Source organism: Lepisosteus oculatus, chromosome 20, assembly GCF_040954835.1.
Source record: "Lepisosteus oculatus isolate fLepOcu1 chromosome 20, fLepOcu1.hap2, whole genome shotgun sequence".
In the NCBI taxonomy this organism is placed as follows: domain Eukaryota; kingdom Metazoa; phylum Chordata; class Actinopteri; order Semionotiformes; family Lepisosteidae; genus Lepisosteus; species Lepisosteus oculatus.
The window spans coordinates 2,818,596-2,834,415 of NC_090715.1; the positions used below are offsets into that span (position 1 = coordinate 2,818,596).

General features: G+C 42.7%; 1 protein-coding gene across 2 annotated transcripts; it reads right to left on the reverse strand.

Annotated features, from left to right (window-relative positions):
• Positions 1 to 67: 67 nt before the first annotated feature.
• On the reverse strand, positions 68 to 11,955 carry aktip (akt interacting protein). Of its 2 annotated transcripts, none has more exons than XM_006641411.3 (10): positions 11,753 to 11,955; positions 10,106 to 10,351; positions 6,710 to 6,918; positions 5,277 to 5,341; positions 5,081 to 5,181; positions 4,176 to 4,264; positions 3,505 to 3,603; positions 2,761 to 2,868; positions 1,416 to 1,476; positions 68 to 1,109 (listed from the first exon to the last, which is right to left on the reverse strand). In XM_006641411.3, the coding sequence occupies exons 2-10, from the start codon at positions 10,145 to 10,147 to the stop codon at positions 1,008 to 1,010; spliced, it is 876 nt and encodes a 291-aa protein (XP_006641474.1). In that variant the 5' UTR covers positions 10,148 to 10,351; positions 11,753 to 11,955; the 3' UTR covers positions 68 to 1,007. The 2 variants fall into 2 exon arrangements, with proteins under 2 accessions (XP_006641474.1, XP_015224135.1); XM_015368649.2 differs by lacking the exon at positions 11,753 to 11,955 and adding an exon at positions 11,291 to 11,408.
• Positions 11,956 to 15,820: the final 3,865 nt, after the last annotated feature.

Here is a 15,820-nt window from a genome sequence, read left to right on the forward strand (position 1 = left end):
TTTTTTTTTGGACTGACATAAGAACGCAGTCCCTACACAGCATTAATAGAAAGCAACACGCAAGAAATTCACTCAACTGCTTTTATTGTCATTCAAAGGAAACGTTCTAAAAACAATATCTATACAGCACAGCATCAACTGTGGACAATGGTTTGAAGTATTTAATTTAAAAAAAATTAACCAAGAGTTGATCAATCAAGTGCCTTTACCGATTTAAAACAAATGTGATGCAAGCTGCAAAACTCCCTAATTAGGTCAGACCAATGCCTGTTTCTGAAAACCTCCAGCCATCTATAAATAAAGTGGACTGAAAACATGAGTTTCAGCAAAACTATACCCCTCAGATGGACAGACAGTAAACAAGTTATGTACAAAGTCCACTAGCATATTTACACACCAGAAACTTCAAAAGATACGAGGAATAACCCATAAACTGCCACCACTGATTTATGGTAGATGATTACTTATATGTCAGTACAGTATTTGAATTAAAATAGTATTTACTTTCCTCTGCAAATATATATTAAAACTATTTAAGACATGAAATACACAGTATGGCTGAATTTGGAAAACCAAAACTTACAGCACATCCTTAAAAACCAAAAACCGTTAATGCTGTTTTTCATAATTCAACTCATAATTATAACTCATAATGATCACAATCATGGGCACAACAAATGTTTGCATTCACAGATGATGTACCTGTCCATTTGTTCTGCTATAGAACTTGAATAAATCCTCAATTTAAAATCAAAACTAACTTTGATCAAAACCTAAAAAAAAAAATAAAGGACAAATTATAAATGTTTTACAAAGCTGTACACAGTTGTCCTCAATAAATCCAGCCAAGTGCTGTTTAAAGTGAAGTATGCATGTTACATTAAAAAAAAAATCCACATCAGACTGTGACACTATTTACACTAATCTCATACAGCAAAATGCAAGCCTGCATGCCTCCCGATCACTCCGCCCCCTGGTGGTGGAGAGGCAGAGGCGCGGGCTCATGTCTATAGTGTGTTGTCGTCTTTGCTGAAGGGCTGTGTGGATCCTGGCTTCACCCAGGAGAGGCCCGACACCTGCAGCCCCTTGTGGTGATCCTCAGGCCGTCTCTAGGCAACAGCAGAATGTCACACAACAGACCTAACCACTCCACTCCTGGGTGACAGCGAATGAAATCAACTTGTCTTATGGGAGCATTATCTTTACTTATTTTCCTTGCATTTAACACTGCCAGCAACCCTCCTCTCTACAGCGGCCAGCATACAGAAGAAACCCATGAGACTATTACCCTCCTTTGAAGTAAACTGATCCCTGGAATGGGTCAAATTCAAACAAGTTCCGAGAAGCCAGCTTTACGATACACCTGCACTAAAAATGCATCCAAATCGAGCAGAGAACAAATTTCAAGTACTCACTTTGTGCATGAACATCCTCCCTCGCACCTCTTCGTGCACAGAGGGGTTCCATGGGGAGAAGCTGTACCAACAAAGGGGTTTTTAATCGAAACGAGGGCAAACAGTAAAATGACACATGACAAATCCCACACATTTGGCATCTATCTTTTACAAACGGGCTCAAGTTAAGATAAAAAACAGCAATTTCACCCATTATTTAAAAATATTAAACCCGACTAGATGAAGATGGAAATTCACCCCTCCGCAAGACTTGGATGATGCAGTTTTAACGGTTTTCAAATGCTGGAGTATACTGAAGCATTTTTTATACGAGAAAGGAAATTGAGATATAAGCTCAATAGATCCTGATGGAAAAAAGAAACGCAACATTTTCTGGAATGAGAATACTAGTTATAGCTTATGTACTTTCACAAAAAGTTGTCAATTTGTTTTAAGCCCTCTGACGAGCAATACAGCTTGTGAAGTGAGGCACTGCAACTTGCCAATCACACAAAAGCTTGTTAGGTGCACTTTTACCCAATGAGGTCCAGGTGGAACAAAGGCTGATCAGGTCACCTTTAAAAAGGCCTTAATTCAAAGCTTAGGTCACTGCAAGAAAAAGGCCACACTTCGTCACTTTTCTGTGCATTCCATAGTGCCTCGAATGTCACCAGAAGCAAGGGAGAGGGGCATTGACATGCATGTCGTGTGCCAGCGCTGCCAGACACTACGCAGTAAGACGCTCCACTGTGTCCTGACTGCAGAGAACGTTTCACCAGACCAGCGGGACAGATCCGGTCGCCCTTGAGTGACCACACCAGAACAGGACCAACGCATGAGACAGGTCCATCTGAGAGATCGTTTCAGATCTGCCAGCTGTACTGCTGCTGAAACTGCCGGCAGACACAGTGCCTGCATCAGTGACAGGGCAGTGAGGCTCCATGCTGCTGGCCTTAGAGCAAGGCGGCCTGTCAGAGGCCCTCTGCTCACACCTCCTAGACATCACACCCGACTGGCTTGGGCCAGACAGAGGCTGCGATGGACTCGTCAGCAGTGGCACCAGGTCCACTTCATGGATGAGTCACTCTTGAGCCTGTTCCATGCAGACGGGAGGGGAGGAGCTGTTGCATTTCTTCCCTCCCCCCATCAGTATAAATGAATACATAAAAAATTGGCAAAGTAGCAAAATTTGGTGTAGTGCATACTACTAGAAATTCTACAGAACCACCAATTTATGTTAAAGTTTGCTTTACAAACACTTGTTCTATTAGAGAAGGATATCCCAGATTTATGCCCCTGGAGGCTGATTAAATCCAGAGCTAAAATCTACAGCTTTCGGAACAAAAAAGAAGCACCGTTTACTGACCTTATTGCAAACGGGTCGTCTATTTTCGGCTGGTCGAAAAGATGACTGTTGCATAATTTCACACTTTCCACCACTTTGCTTTTAAAGAGCTGAATATCTTTCTCGTACCTACAAAGACACATGCAGAAGACATTAAATGGGCTCCCATCAGAACAGGCCACATGCACACCTTACATGCCCTGCCTGAAGTGCCTCACTATTGCTAATGTGTGTGAACTGCTCACGAATCCAGATCGTACTGATAGATGAAGAGGCTCCAGGCCCTCATTGACTTGCAGGGTATTTTTGTATCAAATGCAACCGATGCCTCCCAGATGGTGCACTCAGTCAGTGCCAGAGGCACAGCAATAGCTGTGTAAGCTTTCTTTAAACAAAGCTCACTCACAATAGGCTGCACAGCCTGACAGAGGGCATGACTGTCCCATCACGTCACCTTTTATCTCCCGCAAGCCAAACAACCATCAGCAAGGAAAACCTCTACATAACCCGGCAAACCGGCTAATTTGGATACATTTGCCTAGATAGCCAAATTTCAGCCGATACTGCCAATCAATATCCTGCCTCACTGCAATGGCCAAGCCGGTCGTGGACTTTTCTTCTCTCGGACAGCTTTTCAATTCCACACGCCCACCAGGACCCAGGGCTGAAGGCACAATCGGCACCCTGTTTCACCCCCGGCACATCCCAGGAAGGGCACCCCCGGCTGGCTGTCTGAGGAAGCCAGAAGATGCTGCAGAGACTCACAGGACTGCAGCTTCTGGGTTGAGCGGCTCCAGGGTCTGGATCTTGTAGAAGACCGTGCGTGCGTACATCAGCACCTGCCAGATGTGATTGTGGTTCCGCCTGCAGAGGAACACGAAGAACACAGCAAGGGATGAGCTGGGGAGAGGCGTTTCATGGGAGAAATAAGGGTATTGGTTTCCACACCACAGTGGAGTATCTTGTCCTAAACCTTTTTTGTGTAAAAACAAAAAAAACACATGATCTTAGTTTCAAAGGCACTTCCACGTTCCAAATGCCCTCTGGTTTGTGTTCACAGTTAAGTTCAATAATATTTATCATTGTACTTACACATGATGACAGCATCGGCTCCATAATGCCTGCATTCTTCAGGCCATATGAAAAATATAATAATCTTACATAATGTGTACATGATATTATAATATGGCAAACGCCCAACAAGATTTCCTGTTCTTGCTGAACTTCACACTACTGATTAATTAAAATTGTTGGTTTGCTGGAAAGAATGTAACTTACCATAAACATTCAACTTTGCCCTCCATTACTAAATAGTAATACTTATATCAGTGCAGGTCTGCCAATAATAAATAAAATAAAGGATTTCAGATAAGATCTTCGAAGTTGGCAATGTTGGGGATGCATAAATCAGGGAAGAAGTAGGGCAACTGACTGACCTCCACTTTGTGAAAGCTCTCTTCACGTCCAGCTCCCCTGAGACAGGATCCACTAAAGGATTAAAGACTGGAATATCGAAGACCACCCTCTGGAACAGACAGACAGGACAGGGTCGGAGAGGTGGTCACTCAACTGCACAGACATGCCCTTGAAGGGGAACTGCAGCCCCAGTTTCTCAGACCGGTTATTAACTCCCAGTTACAAGATAAATTCATTAACGATAAACATTTCACACATTTCGAATCCAGCACGAAATCATGAACTTTGTGAGAGGACGGCAAGTCACCATGTTGTCTCCAACTCGCATTCAATTCCCATGAATTGCTACGAGATGCAGCCCTTCCTCCTCACTAGTCACAATAATGACTAGATGTACGAATGTATAAATACAAGTTGTGCAGGAGACATTTCACCGCAGAAATGTTCCAATGTGATCCGCATGCAGTATTTGTAGGTAAAACCTTCTTGAAATCAAAAACAATATTTCTATTGGATTAAAAGAGATGTATTCACAAGCTGCTTGCTTACAATGTAATAGGGCCACAACACTTCACCAGAAGTTTTGTCGTCTAGTTCTGAATTGCAGAATATGCGCACACCTGGAAATTTCGTCTATTTTGTGATGTACACTGAAGGGTTTACACATTATTCTTAAAACCTAAATTTGACTTTTACTGTGGTTTAAAATGCACTCATCAATGCCGATTCTTTCCTATCCCGAAATATAAAAATAGCATTGCAGTTCCCCTTTAATTTTGAGCGATCAATTACAGAATCCTGCTTTGAATTTTCTTTCTCCATGGATATTCACCCCACGTGAAGGAGAAGCTTCTGCATGGATTATGGGGTACAGAGACAAAGGACCTCCATCAACTGTACAGTGCAGAACCGTTACATCACTTACAGGACAATCGCCATCGGGGTAGTTGTCTGGGATATACACCGTGAATTTGAAAACTCCGTCCTGGTACAGGCCATGCCTTATGAAAATAACTCCAAACCACACTGAAATAAAAAAAAGTTTGTTGTTTTTTAAAAACAAATAAAGCCATTTCTCTTTGCATGGTTATTAGAAAGAAATTAATATAAAAAGCTCTTACTCAATGCTGATCTGTAGGATGGCTGCACATATATCCCAGGGAGTTTCTGCTTTATCACCAGAGTGCTTCAGACCATGACAAGAAACAATGTGTTAGCGATCTACACCCCTAAACGCGACAGGTGCACACTTAACCGCGGACAGAGCCAATCAACACTTTGCTACAAAGTACACACGTGCTATAGAAACCACCAGGGTACACTGTCACCCTAAGAACTAGGAGTACAAAAGGACAGCAGCTGCAGTAACCCGAGCCATTCCCAACTTTAATCTGCGACTAAGTTTACAACCACAGATGTTCACGTGGGGCCAGAACAGCAGGCTTACAGACCTGATGGTACCAAACAGCTAAACAGAGACAAATCCAGGGCTGTGTTCTGCCTGCCTGTTCAACAAGCAGACCTGTGGATTTGATCCAGCCAAACTCTGTTACACCACCGAACCCTTAATAATAGGATTCTTTTGAACATTTTTCAGCTCTTAGATATGTTAAGAGTCCCACCTTTTTAACTACAGGAGGGTCTCGACACCCGGGAATTCACATTCGCGAATTCGCTTTGTCGCAATGCTGTCGGGCTGAGGGGAGTCTTCTATGGAAGAGCAGTGTGGGGGTGAAACCGAGCCGAAAGCTAACCGCAACTTTCAAATGACCTGCGCGACAGACTCGACGGGCGAGAGGAATCTAGCTGGTGAGTGAACCTCTGCCCAAGTACCTACTACCCAGCATCCAAATGTCTTGCTTCTGTACTGTAACAAACGCTCAGTGCTGCGCTGACAGAGGGGGGGGGAGAGATGACAGACAGGAGGCAACTTTACAGGATCTTGGACAGTTTTACTGCCTGTTTCATCACAGTGTGGTGTGATCATCACAGGACAGAGAGAGAAAGTTGAGGCTTCACGCAGAGAAGTTTCTTTTAGCTGATTAGTATAGGCTTGTGATGACCGTTTCTTTTACTTGATCAATGTTGTTCAATTAACTTAAAGCTGATGCACTAGAACTTTAATTATAATATGAAGGAGGAATACTTATCTTTTAACCATACAGACTATGCTTAATGTACCGCAGTTTAATGGTCTAGGGCTGGACTTGGCTCTTCCCAACGCTTTTATGCACCGAACTCTTGAGAAGGTCGAGTCCCTCCTGCACGTTATTTCACAAATAAAACCCCAAACTCCCGAGCTAAAAAACAAATGTGCAAATATTCCAAGCGGGCAACTTCTTAACTCCACTGAGGCTTCAAGGAGGCAATGAAGCTCGGCAGGGCGGAGACCCAGCAGGCGTGTGGCCCCCAGCTCCAAAGCACCATGACCCCGTGCTTCACCTGCCCTCAGGAGCCATTTCTGTGCCGCGTTCCCCCCCAGTTCACACCAGCGCACTTATCACAGGACCACGCGCACACACGCGCAGGGAGTTTAAACAGCCGTCGGACTTACAACTCTGCAAGCAGGGAGTACTCCAAATAGAAGGGCCCATAAGAAGCGTGCGTGCCATTGGAGGCCTGCGAGGACGCAGCGGGCGAGACGGGCTTGGTGATGGGCACGGCGTTTTTCGGAATGGAGGGCAGCTGCTTCTTCCCGTAGGGGGCTCGCGTGGGGCTGACTCTCTGCTCTACCGCACCACTCTTCTCCTCGCCCTCGGCCCTCTGTCAGGGGTTCAGAAAGGGTAGAGTCAGCGAGCTCTGCCAGAGGATTAAAGGGGGTTAACTCCACCTTCAAAAACGAAACAAAAAAAGGACCAGAGCTCCATTTCAGTATTTTAGTGATCTGTCATTTGATCAGCATGATGATCCCCCCCCCTAAGCTGGACCAGTGTCAGCTGGGAACCTTCTCAAACGATTGCTCCAGGGATGATGCTGTGGTTATGAGAAGCTTTATGGAGACTTTTAAAGAAAACAGGTAAATGCCTTCTTTCTGACCTGCATACTGGAAATACAACAGCTCAATAGGACTGAAAATTGTTCCACTTGCAACGATCAACTTCTTGCATTGAGTTTTCTTTAATAGTACTAAGTACACTCGCTCTTTTCCGATTTGCTGTTGCAATGTTTTTTTTGTGCTTTTTTAAATTTAATGGAGAATACCAAGTGTAAAAAAAACATCCTATGCTGTTTTCTTGTTCATAATTATAAATCTCATCAATACAAACGAAAAACAATGAGAGTCGACAGTTCCTTGGGTCTGACTGGCAGAATATACACTACAGTCTACGATCCCTTCCTAGAGACCCAAGACATCTGTTTCCCACACTCCGGAAAGGAAGAGGAAGGCTGGCCAGCTCCTTCTACAGCATGGGGACCCTGGGGTCCCCAGAGGGAGTCGATTTGGGATCAGCTCTTTTCCGCACAGCCTCCATGTTCTCACAGACACAGCCTGCAGTCAAAACTGTTCAACCAAACCAGACCAGACCTGGCAGATCAACAACTTTCCTCTGCATTTTTGGAAGGCATTCAGGACAGCAGGATCAGGCTGCAACACAGTGGAGTTCAACACTTTTTCCTCCTCTAGAAATTTAGCACGCAAGTAGATGCGTTGTATTCACACAACTCTATACTCTCAGTACCAGAGGATGACTGCTCCAGGCCCATCACAAACACACTCCAGACATGGCCTATACTTACCCACAAATATTTAAGGAGTGTCCCAAGAGAGAGCACTTTCAGGTGAATGCGACTGATATCCTTCTGGATACCTCTGGAATGACTCTGCCACTGAATTCTTGACTACTTCTGCTTAACGGCAGTTCTACAGTTATGATTCATCATCAGATATGACGTCTTTTGTCAGTGGATCACACTACTGCCCAAAAGAATATATTTTACAAGGTGGGGCTGACACTGCTTGAAAATAACTTGGCTCTACTTGTTCACAGAAACTGTTCTTATGGACTGACGCACTGCTAAATCACAATAGCTGGTGCAAAATCGGTGGCAGTCTGGGCAAGTCCTTTTTTTCTGTTGACAAAATTATTCCCAAGGCCTCTTGCTTTCCTGCAAGCTCTGATATTGTTTTGCTGTAATGTTTTGTATTGTTTGCGTGTTTATTAAAGCCTGTCAAGATTCCCTTAGGTTAATAAAATACACTTTAATAAAAAGAACTTTGAGAATCTGTATCATTGCTTTAACTAAGCCCTTCAGAGTTTATCCATGCAACCACTCCCTCAGGTGTAGTCACGAGGCAGATTTATCAACAGAAACATATTTCCTTTCTTCTTTCTGGTCCCCCATATCAAGGACCTTTTATAGAACAGTGGGTTTAAATTTGTAAAAAGTCAGAATTTCTCTTAAGGGGCTGAAAAGATTTCAAACAGTAAGGAGTTTAAGCAAAGAAGCTCTCCAGCAACACTACTTTTAAAACAAAAGCCAACAACTGAAACCATAAATGGTGTACAGATGGAAGAAGACTGACATGAGCCTTCCAGTATTCATCATCACTTGTATATTCCAGGTTGGGAACATCTTCCCGATTATTACCGACTGCATTTTGTGCTGATGAGTGTCATTTTTGCAGACCCACGTTTTTTAAACCCTTTAGGCAGATCTGAATCAGGGAACCTGCATCCCAGTAAACTTGATGAGGTTTTTCAGGTAGAAAAATTGTACGGAGTGCCCTGACAATACAGGGTAGTGAAACTGTCCTAGCTCTTCTGTCATGCTCAGTTTCACATTCCCCGTCTTCTCCAAGGCTGTGAAATAGCTGCACTTCAGGTAAACAGGTGTGGCTCAGGCTGAGGAAGAAGATATCCTGTTTCCGGCTTTGAAAAATTCTGGACCTGCCGTGTTGACTTAAGCCAACAAACATCCCAAACTCTGCGATAACAATCCCTCACTGTTTAAAGCATTAGAAGCTGTGCATTCTTAAGGCATTATAAATATGCATGATTCCAGATGACCTAGATTCCTGCAATACCATATGATAAGGTTCACAGTGACATCTGTGGAATTCCTGTCATACTTGTGGAGGGAATGAGGACAAATTAAGAAGAGCAAACTAAAATACCCAAAAACGTGTAGAAGTTATGAAGACATTTGTGTTCCAGATTTTTGTGAGTTATTGGTTTAAGTAGCAGCTGATTTCACCCAAAACTACAGGATCTGTACCCTAAATTAACTTGGGGTTAGGGACCATCAGTACCCTACTGGCATCGTCTGCGACAGCCAGAGACAAGGCGGGTTCTAAAGAAAAAGACTTAATCACCAGAAGCCCAGATGGCAGACAGGCCTTTGCTACAGGGCATAATTATAATTGTGTCCTGTCTTGTGAAATTTTCTTATTTATTGTTGTAGTCTTCTTATTTATTGTTATTGTCATCCTGTAAAGCACTTTGAGAAGCCACCTTTAAAGGCGCTATATAAAATAAAGTTTATTATTATTAATTATTATTATTATTATTACAGTGAACAATGTGTAAACTCCTTGGACTCCCCTGATGAGACATCGAACGCAGGGGTGCGTGAAAGCAATGCTGCCGAAGCAGATGCTGATGGACACCTAGTCTCTGCAAGTCCTTCTCCAGATCGCGGTGGACTAACTCGAGCTGTCCTGAAGGCCCAGTGTCATCTTGCTTTTGTTACCCCCACAAACACTTGCTATTAGGTTGTCTAATTGTTTAACTGCATCACCGGAGTACTTAAAGCAGTACTGCGATTTATTTTTATTACCTTTCGTGAATTGAATGTTTTATTTAATCAGTGGTAAAGATGCCTCTTAGTCTAATGTACACAATAATTAGGTTCATTGCTAAACTGGCTCACACCGAGTCTGGAGTGTTGGACCGTGATCAGACACTGCAATCCAGGAGCTGTACTGCAGCAGCAGCACCGCCTTGCCTACCTTGCGTCCAGTACTTGCAGACATGCTCCAGAAGGGATTCATCACACGGGGGGGGGAAGTACGGCTTCTCTACTACCCCCGCTGCTGCCTCACATCCGCCGGGAGCTCGCTATCTGAGCCCAGTCCTCCGCGGAGCGCCACGCACCTCCAGCGCGGCGGCAGCTGCAGAGGCGCCGGCGAGCCGATCTGTTGACAAGCCCAGAGACTGCCGGTGGCGACCCGTCTGAGTGCTTGTCAGTATTCACCCTGCCTCGCCGACAGCACCAAGGGGTAGAGGGAGGCAGTAATTAATGAGGAGACGGAAGCTGGAGCACCCGACAGAAATGTCATTAAATGCGTTTCATGAATCTGGAAAGCCTTAATTTGTCCAACTAGTCACAATATCTCAACTATTACCTAGGGGCTGTTCTGCAGTAGGCCTTGTCAACACGGAGTGGAAATGCGCAGGTAAGGTATAAACGGGGATCAAAGTTCATTAGACACACGTGTACCCAGATCACACTCGGAGCAAACATTTAACCTTCGTGTGGTTAGCGATTATGATCATCCACACAGACGCTTACTGGAGCCTCCCAGATCATAGGCTCTGGGTTAAAACAAAAGTGTTGTAACTGCAAAAATGAACCCATCATCTTATTGCATCCCCGCATAATTACAAACCTGAGACGCCGGGGCAAAGCAACCGCATTTTAAATGTCTCGCTATTTAAAAACAAATCCTGAACACCTGGCGCACACAACACTCTACGATTTGATTTTTTTTTTCTTTTTAGAAGCGGTGGAGTGCGAAGTGAGAGATAAAATATACGAAATGAGCAGGAAACATCAAGGCATTTTCCAGCATCCATATCCGCTGTCAGTCCTAGTCAGCAACATTCCTGCGTTGTTTGCAGTAATCACAGAAAACGGACACATAAATCCTACAGAAAATTGAGAATTTATAGATCTACTATACCAATTTCTGTTACAATGTTATAGTTATACGTTAACACGATCTGAATATTCATGCATTCACATACTAAGAAAACCAAATATTAGACTATCTAGTACTAAACACCCCAGACAGGTGAACAGCACCGTCAGGGTTAAAACCATGCAGTGCAAACCAAAAACAAATCAAATGGAAAAGGTCAGACATGTCTAGGCAAAAAAAAGAAGACAGTTGTTAACAAACACCGAAGCCCACCTCAGTATCGTCACAGCCCTAAATCCCCGATTTCGCCCAAACTAGAAGTGCTTTCTCCCTGCCAGACACAAATACCGCAACAAGCTCTCAACCGACCTTGACTGCACAGCACCGCCCACATCCCCACACGAGAAGAATAATTGGCTGATATAAGACACATGGGCGAGCGCTGTTATCCGTGATTCGCTAAGGAGGCATCAATCAGAAATCGCCGCTGCCATTAGGGGTGGTCGAGTTTAAATACTATTTGGTCGGAAGAGGTTTAGCCTGGCTGACCCTCCGGATTTAGAATCAAACCACCCCAGTTCAGACAAAAATATAATGCGTTGTTCAGCACGGTTATTTTCACAAGAACGCCCTTCTAAGAACCAAAATGCAAATACTCCTCGGTTCCCATGTAAAGCGACACGAACACAGTATCCGAAACGTTGTTTTTTTTAAATCCCCAGTGAATGGTCTTACCTTCTATTCCGCAGTTAAAGTAATCCTCACTGCGTTAGACCTAGAAGATGCTGCATCTAAAACGAACGTGGAAGTGTTGCTTTCTTCTTAATGGCGTATAAAATCACTCTAGTTTTTAATCTTCTGTGGCTTGTCGGACATCTTTAACCCCACCAACAAGAATCCTCCCCTCAAAACCTGAATAACAGCAGAGGAATAACACGGGCTGGCTTTATATGACGGAACCGCATTCAAAATTCAATATGGCTTCTTCGCTTCGGCAGTTCACGGCATGATTCGTGCATTTCCGGCGTCTTCTGGGTTGAACACTCATCATTGAGCTCATATTAAATAATGCTATATGCACAATGTTCCATCACTGTAAATCACAATTACCTTAATTTCCTGTTTTAAGACTGATTTGTGTTCTGTTTTATTGTATAGTATTCTCTGAAACGATTTGAGGATGTTTGAATTGAAAGGTGCTATATTAACAGTGTTCTTGCTTGTCTTTTTTTCATCACACGATAATGTTAAGGAGGTACGCCCCAAGCTGCCATCTTTCCAAGGCTCATCAAGTTTCACACTCCTCTCACAACAATTGAGAAAGAGCCGTCATAAATCACTTTTTCAAATCAAGCTCACATTCCCTGCTGGTTTTCTCTACAGGTCACTAGCATCTACAGACAGGAAACTCTCGTGATGCCTATTCTTCCAGGGTTTTTTTGTCGGTACATTAGTCTTTATCCTTTGTATTAACAGTAGGGTTTTCCAGGTCTTCTTAATGGCACAGAAGAATATAATATAGCTTCTATGGTATAAGGTTACAGTAAAGGTAGTACACAAGTGAATAACTGAAATGATTACCCATCTCATCCACCTCTGATGTGCAACACCCACCTGGGAGATGTGTGGCAGACATTCTGCGTCATTGGCGAAGAAATTCATCCACAAGTGGAATTAAGGAGGATCTGTAGGAAGGACCGACTGTACAAGCCTGGAGTGGGCTCTAGCTCTTCTTTCAAAACTGTGCTGTGGAATTTGTAATGGCAAAGTCGTCAGAACTTGAAATGCTTTGGGTTACGGACTCAGCCATAGCACAGCACCTCCTACTCCTGCAGCATTGTCCCTGGTCACCATGCTGACACACGGGTTCAGAAACTCTGGGCAAGAGGAAAAGGCGCCACCTACTGGTCCACTAACACCGCTAGCAGCAACAACCTGCCTTTCTTTAGAGGTCTCTAATCCCAGTACTGTCCAGGCCTATCTTGCTCAGCTTTTAATGTCTGGCTATAAGATGGTAGTACTTAATAAGTATTAAAATTAGTGTACTATTCAAATACTTTTATGGAAATTTTTATTCTTTTAGTTTAGTGTACAATTTTGTTCTCATCTGTAGTATACTTGATGACTTTTATACAAAAAGGTATTTTTTTTAACAAAGTAGCTGATTGATAGTGGTATAACCTACAAGTACTTGAGTCTTTTTTGCTGCAAAGTCTTGGCGTGAGATAGCAAGGTCTCTCTCCCCTCGCAGCAATAAAAAGAGCTAGTAAAAAGACATATCGCTTTAACTAGCATATTTATGAGTACAGTGTGTAAGATCAGATGCCTGGAATGAGTTTGATGTTTCAGCTCTGGTCAGAACATTAAGGAAAGGTCATTTTCAGGTCCACCAATAAGTTTGTTGGCTGCCGCAGGTACTTTTCTGCAGCTAAGCTCTTTAGTAGGGTAGTATGATAAATGATCGATTTCATGACAATTAAACTCTGTAATTATTCTGAATAAATCTAATTTAACGCTTCGCTGCTGAAATTAATTGGAGAAAATGACATTGTCCAGCTTTGAATGTAGAACCTAATTATCGACTTCATTATTACTCTATTATGTGAATCTATTTTGTTTCCACTACACTTCATTGATGAAGACAATTTGCATCTAGTTCTTATTGTTACACATTTGTAAATATCTCTAAATATGACATCACAAGGTCACTGACTTCATCTGAAAATATCAATGAGAACATCTAATCAGTCCACTTTTAGAAATATTTAAATACATTTTATTAACAAAAGCAGGATTTTGAGTGAAAACAGATAATTTGTAATACTATGTACGACAATTATACACATTGTATAGCTAACAACAATTTGTTGAAGTTGATATTAACAATCCCACAAAAAAAGGTCAGATTTTTTTCCCTCGGCCACATTAAATCCCATTATCATGAACATTATTTTAGACACGCAAAGACAATTATAAAAAGAGTTAAAGCTTAATCTTCATAATGACTAGCCGTTATTTAAAAAATAATAGTATTGCAGTGTCCAACTTTTAATATGCTGCTTCTTAATGAATCTGTTTAATATTCATTGGTAATTTCCTTGCGTTTGTCTCATTCCCTAGTGATAATGCCGTACAGGCTGTTTTAAAGAGGCAGGCGTCGTCTTGAGGCTGTGAGACAGGAGAGTGTTGCATTCGTTTAGAGGGATCAGGCTAAACTTCACAAGCCTATCAACTCTTCACCTGTCTACTCCTGGATGTTACAGCAATCAGTCAGAGATCAATTCATCATCACCTGGCTCTGCCCTTGTTGTATGTAAGCAGGTGTGTTCATAGTGATTACAGTTACTCCAGTGATATTTGTCCTCTGTCTTTTTCTTTTCATGTGATTAAATCCTCTATCTTAATCTCCACTACCTATTCACAGCTTTAGGCTAAAAATACAACTGTAGACCTCTGTTTGATCACAGCGAATCTGTAAATCCATACATGATGATGATCTTACCGTTCGTTTCTACTAATGCGGAACAAATAGAGAATAATTTGGCACTGTCATGTAAAACAGAAGCAGACACACACCTGAAGAAGGCTTCACAGCCTTCTGTCTTTTGACATTTCAATGTGGAATTGATCTCTATGTGTTCCTTTACAGCTCACATGCTGATGCAGGTCTCTGCTCAGATCTCAGTCTCCTCAGGTGCTCTGACTCCAGTTCTGCCAGCTCTAGGCTAGTTTTCTGGGGGCATTTTATTTGCCAAAACCCCGGTCAGCCTATAGGAATCAGAGAGTAATGAGGTGGAGGTGGAGGGTAGGATCAGGGTGAGTATTAGAAGTGGCATTCTTCAGTTTATTTATTTTCACTATTGGGTATATTTAAAAAAATCTACAAGGACACAATTCCACAACTGTGTAAAAGAAGCTAAATGGACCCAGTGACGCCTATTGTTTTGAAAACTTTATCAAGAATAATTTCAATACTCTTTTGAGAGGCTTAATCCTCTTTCCGCGCACAGAAACTGGCATGATCCCACCAGTGCCTTCATAAACATATCAAATACTCCTGCTCCTATAATTCCAGTATATTTTGTTTTTTTGGAGGGTGGTGATATAGCTTTTTTTTTAAAAATCAAGGTGAAAAAATCAATTGTGTTATGAAAATGTTTGTGAAATGTTTTTCAACAAAACCGAGATTCGTATGGAATTTGTTTGTGCCAGTTAGCATCACACAAACAAGCGCAGTGCCGCCTCAGACATTTATATAGCGCCTGACACAGTGTGCTCTCTCTCGCTCCAGGGAACTCTCCCAGCAGCCCTGTCGTACCAGCCTCTTACCACACAGTGAGCAAACACACAACCAGACGCGCCCATCAAACAGCACGACAACATAAATAATGACCACGGGCTCTTAAACTTTAATTCAGGCAGAGAGGTGTCCCTTAGTTATGTCAGCCCGCTGCTTTGAAAACCTTGAGCCCCCTAATTCGACTCCTAGAGTGAGGTTTAAATGACAGTTAAAAATTGCACGTGGCAGCTCCCAATGAAATTTGTCTTGACAGGAAAGACATAAAACTAAGAACGAATGACTCTGCGTCCTGGTAATAAGTAATAACAATGTTAGCCTGCATAGGAAGAGCAGAGGCTGGATTCAAATGCAATATTAATTTTAGGAATATGAGCGACTAGGGAGAGAAGGCAGCAAAAAAAAAAAACAACAAATCCTTCATATAGCAATAGTCTTTTCTTATCCCCCAGGCTACAGCCTCCCTTACACCCCAATACAGCAATTATGTGCTATAATGACTGCTG